Source organism: Narcine bancroftii, chromosome 7, assembly GCF_036971445.1.
Source record: "Narcine bancroftii isolate sNarBan1 chromosome 7, sNarBan1.hap1, whole genome shotgun sequence".
NCBI classification, from domain to species: Eukaryota; Metazoa; Chordata; class Chondrichthyes; order Torpediniformes; family Narcinidae; genus Narcine; species Narcine bancroftii.
The window spans coordinates 48572446-48594709 of NC_091475.1; the positions used below are offsets into that span (position 1 = coordinate 48572446).

General features: G+C 40.5%; 2 protein-coding genes across 10 annotated transcripts in view; one reads left to right on the forward strand and one right to left on the reverse strand.

Annotated features, from left to right (window-relative positions):
- ccdc191 (coiled-coil domain containing 191) overlaps positions 1-12406 on the reverse strand; it is a 74956-nt gene extending 62550 nt beyond the window's left edge. For 4 of the 6 annotated variants that reach the window (XR_011341840.1, XR_011341842.1, XM_069890009.1 and 1 more), the window contains exon 1: positions 12209-12406. Coding sequence is in view for 2 of the 6 variants with exons in the window: in XM_069890009.1 (XP_069746110.1) it covers positions 12209-12295 (87 nt within the window). In the remaining 4 variants the exon portion in view is untranslated. Of the gene's footprint in view, positions 1-9795; positions 9833-12208 lie in introns of all 6 variants that reach the window. The other 2 variants (XM_069890008.1, XM_069890007.1) reach the window with 2 other exon arrangements.
- Positions 12407-16699: 4293 nt separating this feature from the next.
- The window catches only part of qtrt2 (queuine tRNA-ribosyltransferase accessory subunit 2), a 52570-nt gene continuing 47005 nt past the window's right edge, over positions 16700-22264 (forward strand). For 2 of the 4 annotated variants that reach the window (XM_069890011.1, XM_069890013.1), the window contains exon 1: positions 16703-17268. The gene's annotated coding sequence lies outside the window, so the exon portion shown is untranslated. Of the gene's footprint in view, positions 17269-22264 lie in introns of all 4 variants that reach the window. The other 2 variants (XM_069890015.1, XM_069890014.1) reach the window with 2 other exon arrangements.

Sequence of the window (22264 nt, forward strand, 5' to 3'; positions counted from 1 at the left end):
GTATGATCTCACACTTTTGACTTTTGAATATTGAGGGAATCAAGTAAAGAGGCAATTGCACAGAAAATAGCATCAAGATCAGCTATAATCTCGATGAATAATGCTGTAATTTAACAGAGTGTAGAACCACAGAATGTCATCTCAGGATGTCACATATTTAAAATTGAGATTAAGGATTTCTTTGTGACTGGTAACTCTCATCCTGGAGAAGAGGGAGGGTTTGGTAGCATCAGTGCGGAAAATGGGCGGGATTACTTAAAATGGTATGTGAGTGGCGAAAAAAGGTTGAGAATCACTGCTCTAGTGGTTCTGAATATTTTGCTTGAGAAAAATTGATACTGGCCCATTTCCTTTGGAGTTATGAAACCATGTGCATAATGAGTCAATTAGGTACAATTAAAACAGTGGTTTTCAGACTTTTTCTTTCCTCTCACATACCACTTTTAAGTAATCCCTTACTAATCACAGAGCACCTATGGCATAGGGATTACTTAAAGTGGTATGCAAGTGGAAAGAATAAGTTTGAAAACCATTGCTGTACAGTTTTATATTCTATTTAGATCTTCAGAAGACTTGCATTCAAAGTCCCACCCAGGAAATTTGTGGGGAAAGGTCAATCAGATGAGCCATGATCTTACTGAAAGCAACAGAGTATCATACGATTTATTTCTCAGGTCGAAAGTGGATACAAAAAATTGCATGTCAAATTTTGAAGTAATGCAGGGAAATTCTCTGTATACTATCCAATAGTTATACTGAAAGGAACGCCACTAAAATATTATTTATTAGATTCCATTTGTTGGAAACTGATATATATGAATTGACAGGGTGCCAACCATTTCCTTGGTATGACAGTGACTGCATTTCAAAAGTAATGTAATGAATCTAAAACACTGCTATTATGGATAACAATGGAATAATTTCATTATTTGATCTTTTTAACACTTGTGAACTATTATTGGTTTCTATCTCCATTAGATTGATGCAGACATTGGAGTCCACAATTATCTGTGCAGCACAGCAAGGGAGACACAGATTTATTTTAAGAATCCAAGGATATGGAGGGTGCACATTTTGTTGCTGCAGAGATGAGATTGTAAAGTGTATTGAAAGATTATAGAAACCAGAAACGTAAGGTTTAAATTAACACTTGCTTTGGAATGGAGTCCTCGAGCTATCAATAAACATTGGGAATCTGTGGAAGAGTTCCAGATGGGACTGACTTTATTTTGAATAAGTTGAAGTTAGTAGGCCAGGAAGGATTGAAAGTTTAAAGGTTTTAAGATTGAACAGATTACATCTAAAGATGACAAGAATACATTAAGCCTAAAAACTAGCACAGGACGTGTTTAGTGGGCAGCAGAAATGGCTGTCGATGATATGTTGGATGCGGAGACTGGTGGGTAGTAGATGAAGACAAGGGGAACTCTGTCCTTGTTGCGCATAGGGGTACAGGGGGCCAAGGCAGATGTGCGGGTAATGGAGGATATGTGGATGAAGACAGAGTTGATGGTGGTGGAGGAATTGAGAGAAGCCATTGGAATCCTTACAGAGCACAGGGTGCAAAGAGGTGTAGACAAAGTAGTTGTGGGAGTTGGTGGGTTTGTAGTTTCATGAAAGCAGTGACACAAGTAGATAGAGTGGTGTAGAAGGCATTTGGCATGCTTGCCTTTAGGTCAGGATATTGAGTGCAGAGGGAGGTCATGGAGAATAGAATGCTGATGAGAGTGCACTTGGAGAATGGAATGCAGAATTGGCCATCCAGCTATTAGAAAAATATTGGGAAATGGGGCAAAAATCAATTCACAAGAAAGTTGCCAGAACTGAGGTTTAAATTACAAGAAAAAGCTGGATGGGCTGAGACTTTTCTTCTTAGAGCTTGGGAGGCTAAGCGGAGACCTCATGGAGGTTTATGAAACCATGAGGGCACAGATGAACTAAACAGTCAGAGCCTTTCTCCCCAACCCAAAGTGAATCTAAAAGGGCATGGGATCAAGGTACGCAGGAAGAGATTTAAAAAAGGACCCGAAGGAGCAGCTTTTTCCCCCTGACACAACGCGGTGGATAGAAGTAAATACCAAAGTCTACAGAGTGGTTGAAGTAAAGACGTAATGCTGGAGAAACTCAGCATGTTAAACAGTGTCTTTTATAAAGCAAAGATAAAAGTACATAACCAATGTTTTGGGCTTGAGCCCTTCATCAAGGTATGGAAAAAATATTTTAAATAAATTTAGACATACAACATGATGACAGGCCATTTCAGCCCACAAATCTGTGCCATCCAATTAATCTAAAGCCCCAGTTCATGTTGAATAGTGGGAGGAAACAGGACCCCCTAGCAAAACTCACACAGACACGGAAAGAAGGAACAAACCCCTTACTGAAAGCACACGATTCAAACCCCAATCCCAATCACTGGTGCTGTAAAGACGTTGCATTGACTGCTACACCAACCATGCCATGCCTAAATATGAGCTTCAAGAGGAATGTGAGAAGCAGGGTCAAATATATTCAGAATACATTTAGACAGGTGCATAGATAGGAATGATTCAGAGGGATATGGGCAAACACAGGGTCTATCTTGGTCAACATGGATAAGGGCTGAAGGGTCTGATACTCTTCTCAACACACCATCCACTTGTTCTGGTCTATCTACTGCATTTGTTATATGTTCAAACAACCCCCAATAAATTTGTCAAGCATGGTCTTCCCTTCCTGACAGATCATTTTCCATCTAGAACTTTGTCTCCAATGACTTTGGTCATCATGTGTATGAAATGTTGGATAGAGTGAATGATCTGATTTGGTGGGTCATTACCATCAACTGTTTGGAAGACCAGCCTGTTGCTTTTGGAATATTTTAATTTTGGAGAATATAAGAAATGGTAGTAGGAGTAGGCCATCTGATCTGTAAAGTCTTCTTCAGCATTCAATATCTTACATTCCCCAACTATGCAAAAACCTATCCAACTATCTTCTATAGTTTTAATGAGGCAATTTGTGCTGCTTCCTGGGAATAGCAGTTTCTCTTCATCTCTATCCTAAAGCTATTCTCCTGAATCTTAATGCTATCTTCCCTGGTTCCAGTCTCGCCTACCAGTGGAAACTACTTTCCTGCATCTATCTTATCTGCCCCTTTTATAATGTTGTAAGGCCCACTGTCATTCTTCAGAATTCTATTGAGTACCTAGACAACTCAGACTCTCCTCACAGCCTAAGCCTTCATCTCTAGAATCAACATTGTGAACCTCCACTGCACCACCTCCAAAGAGTACATCTTTTCTCAAGGAGACCACACTGTATGCAGCACTCAAGGTCACACCTCACCAGTACCATGTATTGTTGTAGCAAAACTACCTTGCTCTTAAATTCAATCCCTCCAGCAACTAAGCCCTGCAACCCATTGCACCTGCATGCACAAACACTCCCAAGTCCTTCTGCATAACGGCATGCAGCAATTTTTCACCATTTAAATAATAGTATGATATTCTATTTTTCCTCCAGAAGTGGATGATCTCACATTAACCAGATCCTTGTCCACTCATTAAAACCTATCTTGGCATCCATGCAGACTCTGCTTCCTCAGAACAATTAGTTATTTATTTAACAGGAGTGCACAGCACATTCACTCTCTTTCTGCCTCGTGGTCCATGCCCCAGACACCACTCCATGCCAAGTCGCTAGTGGACTTCGCTTGGAAGGGTCGTGGGTAATGTGTGCACTGCACTAAAGCCAAGCTGTAATATTGCATTAGTAGCAAGACTTGCTGTAGAGCCACACCTCCCACTGATCAGTGGGAGTCCAGAAGCGTGTGTAGAACCCCTGCTTATAGTGTGTCAGTATCGTAGTTTACGTGAATTAGTAATTCTCCCATTTGTTTCAAACGCTCTTCTATAAATTGTGTGGATTTTATTCCTGTTACAATTTCCCCATGCTCTTCTATACTGTAAATTGGGCATGTGTGTTAATAAAATTTATGTGTGATTGTAATCCTTGTGTCCAGACTGGTCTCTCTGTGAACCCACTGAACCGGATATTCTTCTCAACACACCATCCACTTGTTCTGGACTATCCACTGCATTTGTTATATGTTCAAACAACCCCCAATAAATTTGTCAAGCATGATCTTCCCTTCCTGACAGATCATTTTCCATCTAGATGTCTCATTAATTGTTTCTTAATGAAAGCTTGACATCTGTAGTCAGGAAAAGGCTTGAAGCTAATCTGCTTACAGTTACTTGCCTTTTCCCGACTTTCTTTTTCAAATAGTGGCATATCATTTATTTTCTTCCAATCCACAGGGTGGATTGCCCAGAGTGCATTGGTAAATTATCTCAAATGCTTCTACTATTTCAGTACTCTGGGATGAGTTTCATCAGACCAGGGACTTAATCTACCTTTAGATCCACTAATTAGCTCAATCATTTCAAACAGGTATCAATTGTACCAGTGCCCAAGAAGAGTGTGGTAAACTACCTAAATGACTATCACCAAAGCATACACATCAACAATGATGAAGTGTTTTGAAAAGCTGGTGTTGAAGCATATCTGCTCCTTTCTGAGCAACAATCTGGATCTGTTCCAATGTACCTATCGTAGTAACAGAGACACCATCTCTCTAGCTCAACACAAAGCCCTGAATCAGCTGTACTGCAAAGATGCATATATCAGGATGCTCTTTATCCACTATAGTTCAGCATTCAACACCATCATCCTCTTAAAATTCATCATCAAACTCCAAGACCTGGGACTCAACACCCCACTGTGCAATTGGATTTTCTGACCTCCAGACCACAATCAGTGAGTGTGGTGCACACAATAGTCACGTCAACATGATGGAGTGATTAAACGGCTTTAATTACCAAAAAGCTGACTACTTGGCCAGGTTCCAGGTATAGGGGAAAGTCCATGCATGCCAGCCTTTATTAGGAAATCTGGGGAGGAGCCAAGGGAGGGGGTTAGGGAAAGTCAGGGAGATTCAGACTGGCCAGTCCAGACATCTATGCAAATGCCTTTAATCACAGTGAGGATTGGTAAGGATATCTCCTCCATGATCTACATCAGTACCAGAGTACCATAGGGCTGCATTCTTAGGCCCCACTCTACTCGCTATACACATAAGACTGTGTGGCTCGATACAACAACACCACCACCACCACCTACAAATTTGCTGACAATACCAAGGTAGTGGGTTGTAGGAAAGGGGGGGGGGGGGTGGAAAATGAGACAGCATATAGGAGGGGGATTGAAAACTTGGTTGAATGGTGCATCAACAACAACCTCAAATTCAATGTCACCAAAACCAAGGAACTGATTGTTGACTTCAGGAAAGAAAAGCACTGGTGGAAAATCAGAGGTGGGAAGAGCAAATTTAAGTTCTTGGAGTCACTAGCTCGGAGGAGCTTTCCTGGACGCACACACTAATGGAATTGTGAAGAAAGCAGACAGAGCCTCTAATTCCTCAGGAGTTTGTCAAGATTTGGTATGACATCAGAAACCCTGGCAAGTTTCTACAGGTGTGGGATGAAAAGTGTGCTGACCAGATGCATCACAGTCTGGTATGGGAACACCAATTCCCCTGAGCAAAAAGCTTGCAAATGGTAATGGACACAGCCCAGGGCATCACAGGCAAAACCCTCCCCACCATCGAGAACATCCACAGAGAACGCTGCTGTCAAAAAGCAGCAGCAATCATCAAATATCCCCATCACCCAGCATGCAATCTGCTCTCTCAGGAAAGAGGTATAGATGCCATAAGACTCACACTACCAGGTTCAGAAACAGCTGCTACCCCTCTACCATCACACTCCTCAACAACAAACTTAACCAGGAACTCATTTAAGGACTCTTACTTGTGCACTTTTAATTTTTTTCCTTTCCCTGTACTGCACAGTTTGTTTACATTTCTTTATTGTTTACAAGTTTAATTTGAGTACAGTTGTTTTTCACACCATCAATAAGTGGAAATTCTGTCTCGCTCACAAGAAAAAGAATCTCAGGGTTGTATGCAAGATCATGCATGTACTTTGACAATAAATCTAAATCTGAAAAACCACTACCCCTTTGATGATAGTAATTATATTGAGGTCCTCATCTCCAGTCATAACCACAACATCTCTTTGCCTTCCCCAGGGAGCACTCCCTCCATAACACCTTCATTCATTCATTCCTCCCTTCCCACCCATCAGTCACTTGGCACCTAACCCTGTGACCGCAGGAAGTGCTACACTTGCACCCACACCTTCTCCCTCACCACCATTCAAGGCCCCAAACAGTCCTTCCAAATGAAGCAACACTTTACTTGTAAATCTGCAGGCGTCATCTACTGCATCCAGTCTTCCCACTGTGATCTCGACATTGGAGAGAGTGATCACAAACTGGGAGATCGCTTCATTCACTACCTTAACTCTTTTCACCTATTTTATTCCATAGTTCAATCAAATGTTTCAAAATAGATATAACTCTACTTCCTATTAACAATATTGAGTTCCATTTATAAATAGAGACTTGCATATAGTTTTCTCCTATTTTACTCAATTCTATTTTAAACCATTAATAAATTTCAATTAAGCTAACTCATAATAGCTCTTAAAATGGGGAAGCTGCCAACCTCCTAATTCAAATTTCCAGGTCAATTTTTCCTAAACACACTCTAGCCATCTTTCTTTTCTATAAAAAAAAACTTACTAATACTCAAATGTAAATCCTTTAGAAAAAAATTTGAGGAATTGACTGAAAAAGATATTGAACCCTTGGAAAGATATTAATCTTTACACAATTCACTCTACCTACTAAAGTTACAGGCAAGTTATTCCATACATTTAAATCTACTTTAATTTTATTAAGGTAAATAGTTCAATTTATATAAATTATTTAAATCATTATTATGGAAAAGCAGAAGAAATGTGTTCATTAGTTACAACTTCACCAGAGGAATTTTTATATAAAGTTTTAACTCAATTTATAATTTCTGCTTTTCCATGATCTAGATCAAGTAGACAAGGATGTCCTTTATCTCCAGCTTTGTTTGTTTTAGCAATTGAACCTTTAGCAGAGTTGATAAGACAAGATTCTAATATGGGTATAATGGTTAGTCAAGAGGAACATAAGATTAATTTATTTACTGCTGATGTGTTGGTTTATATGAAAGATCCAAACCAATTTTTTCTAAAACCTTAAATAGATAATTCCATTCTAATCTATCAAAGACCTTCTCAGCATTTAAAGTTAACGTCACTGTTAAGTCACCCTTCTTTTGAGATAAATGTAATAAACTAATCAACTAGCAACATTATCAGCAGATTGAAATTTTTAATAAAACCAGTTTGATCCATGTGAATTAAATTTGGTACTCTATTTGCCAAAACCTTGTCTACAATTCAGTAATCAGCATTTAAATTTCTTAGAAAATTCAGGTGGAAAAGCATCCTCCCTTGGTGACTTACCACTTTGCAAAGATTTAAGAACTTCACTAATTTCTCTTACCATAAATGGAGCATCTAAATCTTTTTGATTTTAAAGTTCAAGGTAGACAAACTAATTTGTGACAAAACAAATATCAATTTTAACCTCATCACTACTAAACTGGGATCTATATAAAGTAAAAATCCTTAAATTAATCATTTTATTTCTTGAGGTTTATAATTAATTTTCTTAGAATTCTTTTTAAGAGAATAAATTATTCTAGTTTGTTCTGTCTTCAATTGCCAAGCCAAAACCTGATGTACTCTTTCCCTCAATTCGTAATACTTTTGTTTAGTTCTATAAGTCTGCATATTATAATGACATTTCCCCTTTATTAATCTTTTCTTTCCCCCATCAGAAACATTTTTCTGCAAATTTTGTTCCAAATTTTCTATCTCTTTTTCCAAACAATCCAGTTCTTTAATATAATCCTTCTTTAACTTGCAAAGCATTCCAGAAAATTGTCCACTAAATTAGAATTTCTACAAATTCTTGAATTTGTTTTCCTAAATATTCACAAAAATCAACCCTTTTCATCAGAAAAATTATCAGATAAAATCCTAGCTTTATATTGGTTACTCAAACATTATTGTTCTTTCAAATAAAAATAGAAATGTGGAGGAACTCAGCAGATCTCACAGTGTCCACAACAGGTAAAAATATTCAACTGCAGAGGAGATCACAATAGGTGCATCGGATGCAGTAGATGACTGTGATATGTGGATTGTGGAGGGTCACTTGGTCTTCTGTCTGAAACCAATCTGTCTGAAGTTGCATCACCTGCCAATCAAAGGTTGAATTCCGCCCACTGATTCGTGCACACCTTACTGTTGGTTTATTTAAATAATTCAGTGCACCAGCTCAGAACAGTATAAACAATGATGCATGCCACATTTTTTCTCTGCCTCTTAGTCCAAGTCCCAGACATTGCTCCATGCCAGGTTGCTACTGTGGACTGTATTGGAGGAGTTGTGGGTAAGGTGGCACGACACGGAGTTGAGCGTAGTACTGCAATAGATCAGTGCTTGTTGGTACAGGGAAATGGGAGTATGTTTCAAAATCCATCTGTGAAATGTGTACACATGCAGGAGAGCACAGTAAGGTAAGTACTGGTGCTGGCATCCCTTGTGCCTGATGTGCCAGAAAACAGATCATTCGGCCCTTCTAGTCTGTGCTGACCATTATTCCGCTAGTCCCATTGACCTGCTCCCATTCTATAACCATCTAGACTTCTCCCATCCATGTATCTACCCAATTTATTCTTAAGATTGAGCCCACATTCCCCACATGAGAATGCAGCTCATTCTACACTTCTACCACTCTCTGAGTGAAGAACTTTTCCCTAATGTTTCCCCTAAACCTTTCCCCTTTCATCTTAAAAATGTATGACCTTGTATTTATCTCCCTCAATCCAAGTAGAAAAAGCCTACTCACATCCACTCTGTCTATACCTATCATAATCTTGTAAACCCCCATCAAATCTCCCCTCATTCTTCTTCGTTCCAAAGAATAAAGTCCTGACCTATTTAATCTTTCTGTAACTCAACTCCTGAAGACCTGGCAACATCCTAGTAATCTTGTCTCACCCCAAGATATTCTTACAGCTGGGATTTCCCTAATTCTTGTAAACTATTTGGTTCTGGAGAAAAAATATATTTGCATATTTATCTTAACAATGGTCTAGTTGGGTGTATGTTGTCTGTGGTGGGGCCACCGGAACAGATCCCACCTTGTGAATCTCACAATTAAAGCAACGGTTGACAAATGTTTAACTGGACAGATAACCAGGCGTATGACAAACAGCTTTAGAGGCAATTTCAGGTCAGGAGCCATAGGGAGATAAGACTTTGAACTCAACATCATTTTAGTGGTCATTCTGATAAACAGCTTTTGATAAAGACTGTGGGACAGGGGATAGTTGATCACATATCGCTTTGAAACATGCTTTTTGATGATTTGTTTAATTACCAGTTTTATGGAGGAAGGGTGGTTGTAAGATGGTGTTACAAAGAAGCTGGCCTGAAAAAATATCCATGTTCAGAGCTCCCCAAGTGGGCTTTTTTCTAGTAAAACGCTGTTGTTATTCATAAGTACCGATTACTTTGTGAAGTAATAAAATTGCAATTAACTGCTGATTTGTTTTATTGTGTCCCCTTTACAGGATTTATTTTAACACATCCAATGCTCCTGTTGTTGTCTCCTCTCCATTGGAGACTGGATGCAGAATGTGAGATTGCTTCGTTGAACAACTCTGCTTTGTCTGCCGCACTAGCGGGAATCCCCCAGTGGCCACCTATTTCAATTCCCTGCCCCATTCCATTGCCGATATACCTGTCCATGATCACATGCACAGCCAGACTGAGACCACCTGCAAAATGAAGAAACAACAGCTAACATTTTGCCTGGCCACCCTCCAACCTGATAGCATTAACATCGATTTATCTGGTTTCTGCTGGCCCATCCATCTATCTCCATTGGCTCCTTTCCTTTAACTTTCCTCGTTATTTCCTTTTTCCTGTCTCCTTTCCCCTAGCTCTGGAGCCTTCACATAACCAGCCCTCCCCCAATTCTCACTTTTCCTCTCTCGTCTTCCTATCTATATCTAAACACCTTTTGTCTGTTGGTCTGTGCTACTTTGCCCTGCCCTTTCCTTCCTTCTCCCTGCTTTTAATTCAGACATCTCACTGCTTTTTGTTCACACCTTGAAGAAGGGCTCAGGCCTGAAACTTTGGTTGTATAACTTTACCTGCAAAAGACACTGTAAGACCTGCTGAGTTCCACCATTCTGTTTTAACTGCAACCAGTGTCTGTAAACTTTCATGTTTCAATTCTTGCCCTTTCAAAAGTCCATACTGCCTTTGCTCAATTTAATTTTTTTCCTTTGTATCTCAATTACGACACCCTTAATACTGGATTCTCCCTATCACTGACAAGGCTAACCAGTTGGTAATTTCACATTTTCTTTCAGTAAAAACACACTGAAATGCTGGAGGAATGCACCTGGTCTTTTCAGAGTTTATTGGAGAAAAATATATATTTCCAACATTTTGGGCCTCAGCCTTTCATCAAGAAATAAGCAGAATAAGCCAGAGTCACAGAATTCAAACATTGGGGAGGAATCCAGACCCACAAAAGGTGTTAATTAGATATGATAAGGGACAAGGTTAGAATTTATCATGTTTGTACAAATTGAGATAGAGAGATAGAGAAAGACAATGGGGAAAGAAGGGAGGGGGTTTAACGAAAGCCAGAGAAGTCGATATTAATACCATCCAGTCAGAAGTTGAGGTATTGTTCCTCAATTTACAGGTGGTCTCTGTCTGGCAGTACACAAGACTATGGGCAGACATGTCAACAAAGAAATGGGATGGAGAAATGAAATAGATGGTCACTGGGAGATCTATGCTAATGCGGCAGACAGAACGAGGTGCTCAACAAAGCGATCTCCCAGTCTGTGTTCAGTCTCTCCGATGTAGAGACCACAGTGGGAGCACCAAATGCAGTTGATTACTCCTGCAGATTCACGCGAAATTATTGCTTCACTTGGAAGGACTGTTTTGGGCCCTGAAGGGTAGGTCCCAAGGGGACAATGGGCTGGGGGGTAGGTCCCAAGGGGACAATGGGCTGGGGGGTAGGTCCCAAGGGGACAATGGGCTGGGGGGTAGGTCCCAAGGGGACAATGGGCTGGGGGGTAGGTCCCAAGGGGACAATGGGCTGGGGGTTAGGTCCCAAGGGGACAATGGGCTGGGGGGTAGGTCCCAAGGGGACAATGGGGCTGGGGGGTAGGTCCCAAGGGGACAATGGGGCTGGGGGATAGGTCCCAAGGGGACAATGGGGCTGGGGGTAGGTCCCAAGGGGACAATGGGGCTGGGGGTAGGTCCCAAGGGGACAATGGGGTGGGGGTAGGTCCCAAGGGGACAATGGGGCGGGGGGTAGGTCCCAAGGGGACAATGGGGCGGGGGGTAGGTCCCAAGGGGACAATGGGGCGGGGGGTAGGTCCCAAGGGGACAATGGGGTGGGGGGTAGGTCCCAAGGGGACAATGGGGTGGGGGGTAGGTCCCAAGGGGACAATGGGGTGGGGGGTAGGTCCCAAGGGGACAATGGGGTGGGGGTTAGGTCCCAAGGGGACAATGGGGTAGGGGGGAGGGAGAAATGGACAAGGGATTCACAGAGGAATTAGTTCCAGCAGGAGGTGTGTCTAACGGTGAGATCACGTAGTAGTGGTGGAAATGGTGAAGAAGGATGTGTTGGATGCAGAGGCCGGTGGGGTGGTAGGTGAGGATGAGAGGTCTTGTCCTTGTGAGTGGGGGCGGAGGGGGCCAGGCCAGATGTGCAGGTTAAGGAGGATATACGGATGAGGTCGAGGTGACTGACAGTGGTAGAGGGAAAATCACGTTGTTTGAAGGAGGACATGTCTTATGATCTGGTTTTCTTTCTGCCTCTTTCATCCTGTAGCCACATTTGCTACTCTGCATTCAAGAGAAATATATTTAATGCATATATCATTGTTAAAGCAACGATAAACCGTGACCTGAATGAAGTAGCAAGAATAAAAGTGATAGAGAAACAGTATTTCAAGCTCTCAGAAGGAATGAAGCAGAGGAAGGCGACAACAGAAATTGGCAGTGAGGTTCCAGCGACAAGTCACTGCGCAGTAAGGGGTGGGGAAATGCAAAGGCAGAGAGTAACGCTCGTGGAAACTCCAGCCCACTCAAACTTTCCAAAAGTCCGTCTCTCCGGTTACCTTTGCTCCAGGTTGGTGTCCCGTGAACCGCTTCCAGCGGAATAGCCGAGACCTGCCGTACTTCATTTCCTCGCCGGCTCCCAACATGTTCAGGAGTCTAAACCTCCGTGCCTTCCGTTAACCAGTCACGGGGCACTGGGAGATGTAGTTCATTTGCGCGGGGATTTGCTGACACCCACTCACTGAAGGCGACATCCGAACTACAACTCCCAGCATGCAATGCATCTCACCGCGCCGCCTGCCCGGTTATCGCTATGACAACGACCAGCAGTCGTCATGGTGCATGAAATGGAACATAAATATGAACTTTAAACAGAAGGTGATGGCTGACAATGCGCACATTGAAAACTAAGGGAGAATCAGAGGTTTTGCCAATGAGAGTCAACATTCATGAACGTTCCTTCTTTGCTTTCGCTCCTTCCATAGGTTGAACCAATTCATCCCCAACCTTCTTTGCCCAGAGTTAATGATAATGAGTTTCTTGTCAATATGCCTATGAGCACGGAAATTCGTGGTACTTCTTCCTCTGGAAAAATGCCACTCTGTGCCCTTTCATCACATTCTTGCCTCAAAACTTTACAACAGGTGACCCCTTTGTTGGCACCCATATACTTTCCACAGTTTCTGCCTGTGAGAAACAGAAGTACCTTCACAGAATTTGCTCGAGACAAAAATTGAGAACAAAGAACATTTATTATACAACAATGCAAAGTTGGGTGCTTCCCCTTACCCTGGGAATACACACATACATTGGGGCTCACCCAACTTTCATACAGTTTATTTCAGTATAGAAGTACCCTCCCCCTTCTAAGATGGCGATACATATGGTTAATATGATGAAAGATTTGAATTTAGTTGATATTTGGCGTAGATTTAATCCTACACAGAAAGACTTTTCTTTTTATTCTTCTCGACATAATTTTTCAAGACTTGATTATTTTTTAATTTTGGCACATTTACAGGATAAAGTTATATCTGTGGATTATAAGGCAAGTTTAGTCTCGGACCATTAATTGTTATTACTGGAATATCAAAGTTCTCAAGTTACACAACATACTTTAAGATGGAGATTTAATACTATGTTACTACAAAAGCCAGAATTTATTGTTTATTTGAGAAAACAAATTGAGGATTTCATTGCTAATAATGTTCACTCTGTTTCTGATCAGTTTGTTTTGTGGGACGCAATGAAAGCTTTTTTACGAGGTCAAATTATCAGTTATGCATCCAAACTGAAGAAAGAGAGAGTTAGAGAAACTGAGGATTTGGAGAAGAAAATAACAATCTGTGAAAAAGAATTTCAAAAGAAAGCTACTGAATTCCAAAAGATCCAATTAACTAATTTAAAGTTGAAGTATAATAAGTTACAGTCATATCGATTTGAATGTTTGTTGAATCGTTCAAAAAATAAATTTTATGAATGGGGTGAGAAAGCTCATAAAGTATTAGCTTGGCAATTAAAAAAAGAACAGTTATCTAGGATTATACCAGCTATTAGAAATAAATCGGGTATTACTTTTAGTCAAAAAGAAATTAACGATGAATTTTGTAATTTTTACAAAAAACTTTATTTGACTGAAAGTAAAGAGATAAAAGAAGATGCAATAGACTCTTTTTTCAAAAATATTAATTTACCACAGTTATCTCAAGAAGACAGACAAGAGTTAGATAAACCTTTTACGGATAATGAAATTGAAATGGCTATAAAAGATATGCCAAATGGAAAAGCGCCTGTTGGAGATGGTTTTTCTATTGAGTTTTACAAGACTTTTTATGTTGATATATCTTCCTTATTTAAGAATGTAATACAACAACTTTATGATACTTTTCATTTACCTGAGTCCTGTTCTAATGCTATAATTACAGTTATACCAACAAAAGATAAAGATCCCTTACAGGTAGCTTCTTACCGTCCTATATCTTTGTTAAATGTAGACTATAAAATAGTGGCTAAAGTTATGGCTAATAGGTTGGCTCAGTATTTACCAAAGATAATACATCGTGATCAAACAGGTTTTATAAAAAATAGGTATGCTTCGGATAATATTCTACGATTAATTACTTTGATAAATAGATCTAAATCTCAGAAGAATTATCCAATGGTGGTTTCATTGGATGCAGAAAAGGCATTCGATAGAGTAGAATGGAAGTTTTTATTTAAAGTACTTGAAAAGTTTTCGTTTGGTCTCTCATTTATTGGTATGATTAGGGCTCTGTATAATGATCCAAAAGCTAGAGTTGTTACTAATGGCTTGCTTTCAGAATCCTTTAATTTAACAAGATCTATTAGAAAAGGATGTCCATTATCACCCGCCTTGTTTGCTTTAGTTATTGAACCTCTAGCACAATTAATACATCAGAATGATAGTATCAAAGGTATGAGAGTCTTGAATGAAGATTATAAAATAAATTTATTTGCGGATGACGTTTTGCTGTATTTGGTGGATCCTGATGTTTCTCTGCCAGCACTTCAAGATTCCTTAGAGATTTATGGTCAATTATCTGATTATAAGGTTAATTGGACTAAAAGTGAAATTTTATCAATTAGTAAAGATGATTATTCAATGTTTAGAAATATTACGAATTTGAAGTGGATGAAACAAATTAAATATTTGGGAATTAATGTTAATACTGACTACCAAAATTTATATTCACTTAATTATCTTCCTTTAATGAAGAAGATTAAGGCAAATTTAGTTAAATGGAAAGATTTACCTTTGGGTTTATTAGAAAGAATTAATACTATAAAAATGAATATTTTTCCTCATATACAATATTTATTTCAATCAATTCCTTGTTGTTTACAAAAAAGATTTTTTAAGGATTTATATAATTAGGGATTTTTGTGGAAAGGAACATTTCCTAGGGTGGCGTTGAAAAAATTGATGTGGGATTTTCAATTTGGAGGGTTACGGCTACCTAACTTTCAATTTTATTATGAAGCAGCTCAATTTAGATTTCTTAGCGCATTAATGGCCACACAAGATACGCCTAGTTGGGCACAGATTGAATTGGCAGTTATTTCTGAAAAATTTTCAAATGAATTTTTATTTCGATGGAATAAAAATTTGTTACGAACTTATGATGTACCAATATTGAAACATTTAATGAATTTATGGACAAGTAAGTTACATAAAATGGGATTGAAAAATAAGTGGTCGGGAAGATTACCATTATATAATAATCAACTTGTTCCTTTCACGGTATCTAATACTATTTTGAAACAATGGGAGGAGAAAGGAATACATAATTTATCTGACTGTTTTTTAGAAGGTCATTTTTGTTCTTTTGTAGAATTGCAAAAGAGATTTGATATAAGTGGTTATTCTATATTTGTGTATTATCAGTTAAGATCTTTTGTAAAACAGGTATGCGGTCGTCAAATGAATTTACTGTCTGAAACTGATTTTGAGAAATATGTGCTCTCATTTCCAAAAAAGGGTTATATATCAGGTTTGTATCATATTTTGTTGGAAAGTGAAAGTAAAATAGATTGGGATAAAGATAAAATGAAATGGGAAAAAGATTTAAGTTTAACAATAACTGAAGAAGATTGGTCTGAAATCTGCCGTAATAGTGTTTGAAAATTGATTAATGCTAGATTGGCGATGATTAATTATAGTTTTATACATTAATTATATTTAACACCCAAAAAATTTTTAAAAATTGGTTTTAGTAAGTCAGACCTTTGTTTTCGTTGTGATCAGGTTTCTGGTACTTTTTTACATGCTGTTTGGTTGTGTGATCGGTTACAACAATTTTGGAAAGGTATTCAATCTGTATTTAATAATCTATATAATCTTCATATTGTATTAGACCCTGATATATTTTTATTAGGGAATATGCAACCGTTGATTGAAACAAATTAAATATTACCAGATCTCTTTTATTTACTTAGCGCTAGCAGTGGCCAAGAAATGTATAGCAATTACTTGGAATTGTCTTTAGATAGGTGGTATTCAGAGATGAAGTTTTTGGTTATGGAAAGAATATCATTTTCTATACAAGATAAGATGTCTTTTTATGAGTTAAATTGGACCCCATTTATTGATTATATACAATTTAAATAAGTTTGAATTAATCATTTTTTTCTTTAAAAAAACTTTTTTTATTATATATTTTTTCTAATATGTTTTATTTTTTTCTAGTTTTTTTATTTTGTTTTTTTTCGTTAAGTTCTTTTTGTTTTTTCATATATATTCTTATATAATAAAAAATTTTTGAATTAAAACTTAATATTTTTTGTTGTTTTTTTATATATATTGATCTTTTTTTAAGATATATATTGTTAATTTTTTTAAATTATACTAATAGTATTAATTCTTCACTCTTTACCGTGGGGGTGGGGGTTTAGGGGTTAAAAATAGGTTTTTTTTAGTCTTAGTTTTTAGTTGTTAGGGGGCGATGCCGAGATTGGTATTGTATTAACTATGTTACTTTGTATTACTTTATTTTGTATTTTTTCTGTACGTGAATTACTTACTTTCTTCATATGTTAAAATTAAGAAATAAAGTTTCGAAAAAAGAAGGAATGAGGCCGAGGAAGGAAAGGTGACAACCAGAAAGTGGGCGAAATATCCCAGCGTCGAGTAACAGAACATTGACATTTGGAGGAACGATAATGACAAAGTCACAGTTACAGAAACGCCACCCGAGTTCACCTGTTTAATAGGCACCTAAAAGCCCGTCTTCCAACTACAATATCACAGGGTGCAGGGTCGAGTTTAATAGACAAGTACAAACAGAATAAGCAGGCGCAGCACAGTGACCCCACGCTAAATATTTTAGCTGACGTGCTTGCGCCTCCACTAGCCGGATAACTTCTTGTCACCCTCCTGCGATTCTGCCTGACCGACGAAGTCTTTTCAAGGATTGCGGTATTTAACGTTTGCATTAATCGGCTCCCCTCCACGTCCAGACAGGACCCCATGCACCGCACACTCAATGGGGGGGAGGGTCAAGCCACGCAGTGACGTCAGCCTCCCATTGACGTCATTCGGGAAGGAGCGTCTGATTGGATAGGCGCTCGTAGTGCTGGCTGTTTCCGGTCGTCTGTGAAGGTGAGTACAGTTTTGTCCTGGAGGCTGCAGTTTCATGTGTTTGGCAGTGGGTTCACGGTGACTGTGAACATGAGGATGGTTTGATCATCAGAAGCTCTCTCTTTCATTACAGCACTGTACAGGCCCTTCGGCCCTCGATGTTGTGCCGACCTACTTTCCTACCAAAAAATACTAAACCGTGCCTCGTTACCCTCTATTTTCCTTCCATCCATGTGCTGAGTCTCTTAAACGCTCCTAATGTTTCAGCCTCCACCGCCACCCCTGGCAAGGCATTCCAGACATCCACAACTCTTTGCATTTAAAAAAAAGTTTAAAAAATGTTTTCCCTAAACTTTCCTCTCTTCACTTTGCTACTCCTGTCTTGGGGAAAAAAGGTGTTAGCTGTCTATCTTATCTATGCCTCTTAATAAAAGACTCTATTAAGTCATCCTTCTTAGTTTCAAAGAGAAAAGTCCTAGCTCTGCTCAGAAGATTCACACTCTCCATAGCTTCCACATCCTTCCTGTAATGTGACTAGAACTGAACAGAAATGTTTTCTCACCAGACATTTGTAGAATTGCAATGTGAGCTTCTTGACTCTTGAACTCAATCCCCTGACTAATGAAGGGAGTGAAGCATGAAAGTCTGCAGACTTTGTGATTGTGGTAAAAACACACAGAAATGATTGAGGAACTCAGCTGGTCTTTCACTGTCCACAGGAGACAAAGATATATTGCTGACTTTTCGGGCCTGAGCCCTTCTTCAAGGAATAAGCAAAGACTAAGCAGAATGAGCCAAAAAACAGGAGACCTCAGAACAGACAATGCTGGCTGGAGGAGGAGTCCAGACCAACAAAAGGTGTTAATTGGATATAAGAAGAGTTAAGAATTGATTAGGTCTGTGAGAAGCAGAGGTGCCTTCACAGATTTCTCTCCAGACAAAAATTGAGAACAAAGAACATTTATTTTACAACAGTGCAAAGTTCAGTACAAAGGTATCACCCCCCTTAACGTTCTTCTGCCTCCTGGATTGGTTTAGTATTAGGTAATTCTGCCTACGTGGAGTTTGTGTGCCTTTCTGTCTGTAAATTTGTTTACCAGGAAGTGTCATGTCTTTGTTCTTATTCATAAATCTCAACCCCCAGGACTTGCTAAATCTATCTACTTGATATTCTATTATATTTGCTTAACCCTTCCTCACACTCCATTCTTATTTATTCAACCCATCATTTTTTCTTCTTTCTTTTTTCTTCTTTGGCTTGGCTTCGCGGACGAAGATTTATGGAGGGGGTAAATGTCCACGTCAGCTGCAGGCTCGTTTGTGACTGACAAGTCCGATGCGGGACAGGCAGACACGGTTGCAGCGGTTGCAGGGGAAAATTGGTTTGTTGGGGTTGGGTGTTGGGTTTTTCCTCCTTTGCCTTTTGTCAGTGAGGTGGGCTCTGCGGTCTTCTTCAAAGGAGGTTGCTGCCCGCCAAACTGTGAGGCGCCAAGATGCACGGTTTGAGGCGATATCAGCCCACTGGCGGTGGTCAATGTGGCAGGCACCAAGAGATTTCTTTAGGCAGTCCTTGTACCTTTTCTTTGGTGCACCTCTGTCACGGTGGCCAGTGGAGAGCTCGCCATATAACACGATCTTTTGGGAAGGCGATGGTCCTCCATTCTGGAGACGTGACCCACCCAGCGCAGCTGGATCTTCAGCAGCGTGGACTCGATGCTGTCGACCTCTGCCATCTCGAGTACGTCGACGTTAGGGATGAAAGCGCTCCAATGAATGTTGAGGATGGAGCGGAGACAACGCTGGTGGAAGCGTTCTAGGAGCCGTAGGTGATGCCGGTAGAGGACCCATGATTCGGAGCCGAACAGGAGTGTGGGTATGACAACGGCTCTGTATACGCTTATCTTTGTGAGGTTTTTCAGTTGGTTGTTTTTCCAGACTCTTTTGTGTAGTCTTCCAAAGGCGCTATTTGCCTTGGCGAGTCTGTTGTCTATCTCGTTGTCGATCCTTGCATCTGATGAAATGGTGCAGCCGAGATAGGTAAACTGGTTGACCGTTTTGAGTTTTGTGTGCCTGATGGAGATGTGGGGGGGGCTGGTAGTCATGGTGGGGAGCTGGCTGATGGAGGACCTCAGTTTTCTTCAGGCTGACTTCCAGGCCAAATATTTTGGCAGTTTCCACAAAACAGGACGTCAAGCGCTGAAGAGCTGGCTCTGAATGGGCAACTAAAGCGGCATCGTCTGCAAAGAGTAGTTCACGGACAAGTTTCTCTTGTGTCTTGGTGTGAGCTTGCAGGCGCCTCAGATCCGTGCGGTACCGGATGTAAACAGCGTCTTCATTCCTATTTAGCACTTGCTTGACTTCGCTTATTCCATTATCTCTCACAGGTCTATGTGGAAAAGGGAGAGTAGACAAAGTTGGGGAAAGGTGGTGGGGGCAGAAGTGTTGGGGAGGGGTTAATGAAAGCCAGAGAAGTTGATGTTAATGCTATCCAGTTTGAGGGTTCGCATTCGGAAGATGAGGTGTTGTTTCTCTAATTTGCAGGTGTTCTTGGTCCAGGAGAGCATCAGACCATGGACAGACATGTCAGCAAGGGAATAGAATGTGGAATTGAAATGAGTGGCTCCTGGGAGATTCAACCTATTGTAGCAGATAGACCTGAGGTTTTTCAACAAAACAATCTCCCAATCTGTGTCCAAAATATCTGATATAGAGGAGGCATGTCTGTCCATGGTCTCATGCACTGCCAGACTGAGACCACCCACAAAATTGGAGGAACAACACCTCATATTCTGTCTGGGCATCCTCAAACCAGATAGCATTAATATCTTTTTCTCTCTAGGCCCTTTCATGCAGTCCCAACTGTAAAGGCGGAGCTTCTCCGCCCTTATGTCAGGAGATTTACGTCTATGAATGCGCCGTGGCTGACTCCAAGGCACCAACTCAATCCTTCTTTGGGAGGGATAATCTGTGGAGCGGCTGTTCCGCTACCTCACTTTAATGTAATGCTGCTGTAAGGGCTGGCTATGGATGGTCTGATGATGTCGTGATAATGTTGTCAGCCAGCGACCCATCTCTCTCCCACCCACTCATCCCTTTCCCTCCATGACGCCATTAGGGCAGGAATGGCTGGCGGGAGTCACCAGGGCAGGGGCCATCAGGGAGTAGCCAATGAGGGCTGTGACAGCCCTGCCAGTCACTCCGGCACATCCCTGGACTGCTTTGGCCTTTGGGGCCACTTGTAAGCAGCTCAGAACACGGCAGCACAATGGCTGTCTTCCATACCCTTAATCCCCCACGCAGCTGGAACTGTTCTGGGAAACAGAGCAGTTGCAGCTGTGTGAGGAATTATGGGTAGGGAAGATGGCCATTGCTCTGCTACGTATTTATGAAGGGTGGCATTATGGTACCAGTCGCCCCACCTCCATTGGCTCTGGAGGGCGCTACGAGGCACCGGTCAATATGAATGTGACACAGGAGCAGCCTTTTAGTGCTGTTTCATGAAAGGTAAGTTAATATTTTCCCTCCGCGTTTATAGCCTGCCTCCAGGTGGAGGTCTGGCATGAAAGGGCCTTCTTTCTCTTTCCTCCCCCCCCCCCCACCACTTTCCATTTGTCTCTTTTCACAGAGCCAAACACAAACCCTGCCACCCCAATCATTTTTACCTTTTCTCTTCTGTCCTTATCAAATCCAAAAAAAATCCAGTCTTCTACTGTTCTTTACTCTTTTCAGAAATTCCTAAAACTATGCTGTTTATACCAATCTTTATGCACATAATTGTGAGATTTTTAAAATTTCATAGCGTTTTAGAATGGTTTACTACTCAGATTAGTGAAAATTGTTGCTGTGGTACATTGATATAACTAACTAAAGTAAACCTGTGGATAAACTTCTGGACAATTAATCTAAATAACACAAATTGACATCTCCATTGAAGTGATAACTACAAATTGGGTTTTCAGTTTATAGATGTTGTTTGACATCAAGTTTGTTGTTTTATGACAGAGAAAGAAGCTTTGCGACTAGAGAGTTTGGTCTGACGCTCAGAGCACTATCTTATATATACTTCAACCCTACTCTGATTCTCTGAATACTTATCTAAATGCTAGCATATCTTTGGGGCTGTGGGAGGAAACTAGGGCAATTAAGAAACCCACGTGATTGGTCAGAAAACATGCAAATTCTATGTAGAAAGCATGCTCTGTAATGCAGCAGAACTATAATGTGCTATCTTAATCTGTGCCCTGAATTGTTTGTGACCCATGTACTGACCTCCTCCCTGCTAGGAATCTCTGGAGACTATGATTACTTAAAGTCAAGATGTAGTAGTTGAGATGGTATTGACAACCATGCATTGGAAACACACAGAGGCCTTGAGTGAAAGGAAGAAAATGCATACCACCTCACAAATCACCTGTCCCATCTGGAAAGAGTTTGCAATTCCCAAATTGGCTTCATCAGCTAATTCATAACTCATAAAACTGGAGAGGAAGTAAGTTCTTATCGATCACAAGAGACCAAACAGAAAATCGGGTGCATCTGTTCCCAAGATGAGGTCTTCCAGTCCGGATCTTACAAAATATCTGGCTTCTTCCAAAAACATATCTTCCCCTCCATCACCATCAACTCAGCCCTCACTCATATCTCCTCTTTTCCCACTCATCTGGCCTGGCCCCTCTGCCCCAGAGGCAACAAATATAGACTCCCCCTCCATCCCCACCTACTGTCCAATCAACCTCTGCATCCAACACATTATCCTCCAGAATCTCTGGCACTTACAACAGGATCCCACTACCAGACACATCTTCACATCTCCATCTCTTTCTGCCTTCTGTAGGGACCACTCTCTCCATGACTCCCTTGTGCAATCATCCCTCCCCACCAATCACTGCCCCGGCACCTTCCCCTGTGGTTGCTGGAGATGCCATACTTGTGCCCACACCTCATTCTGCTCCATGATCCTTTCAAGTGAAGCAACACTTCACTTGTATATCCACAGGACAGATTTACTGCATCCAGT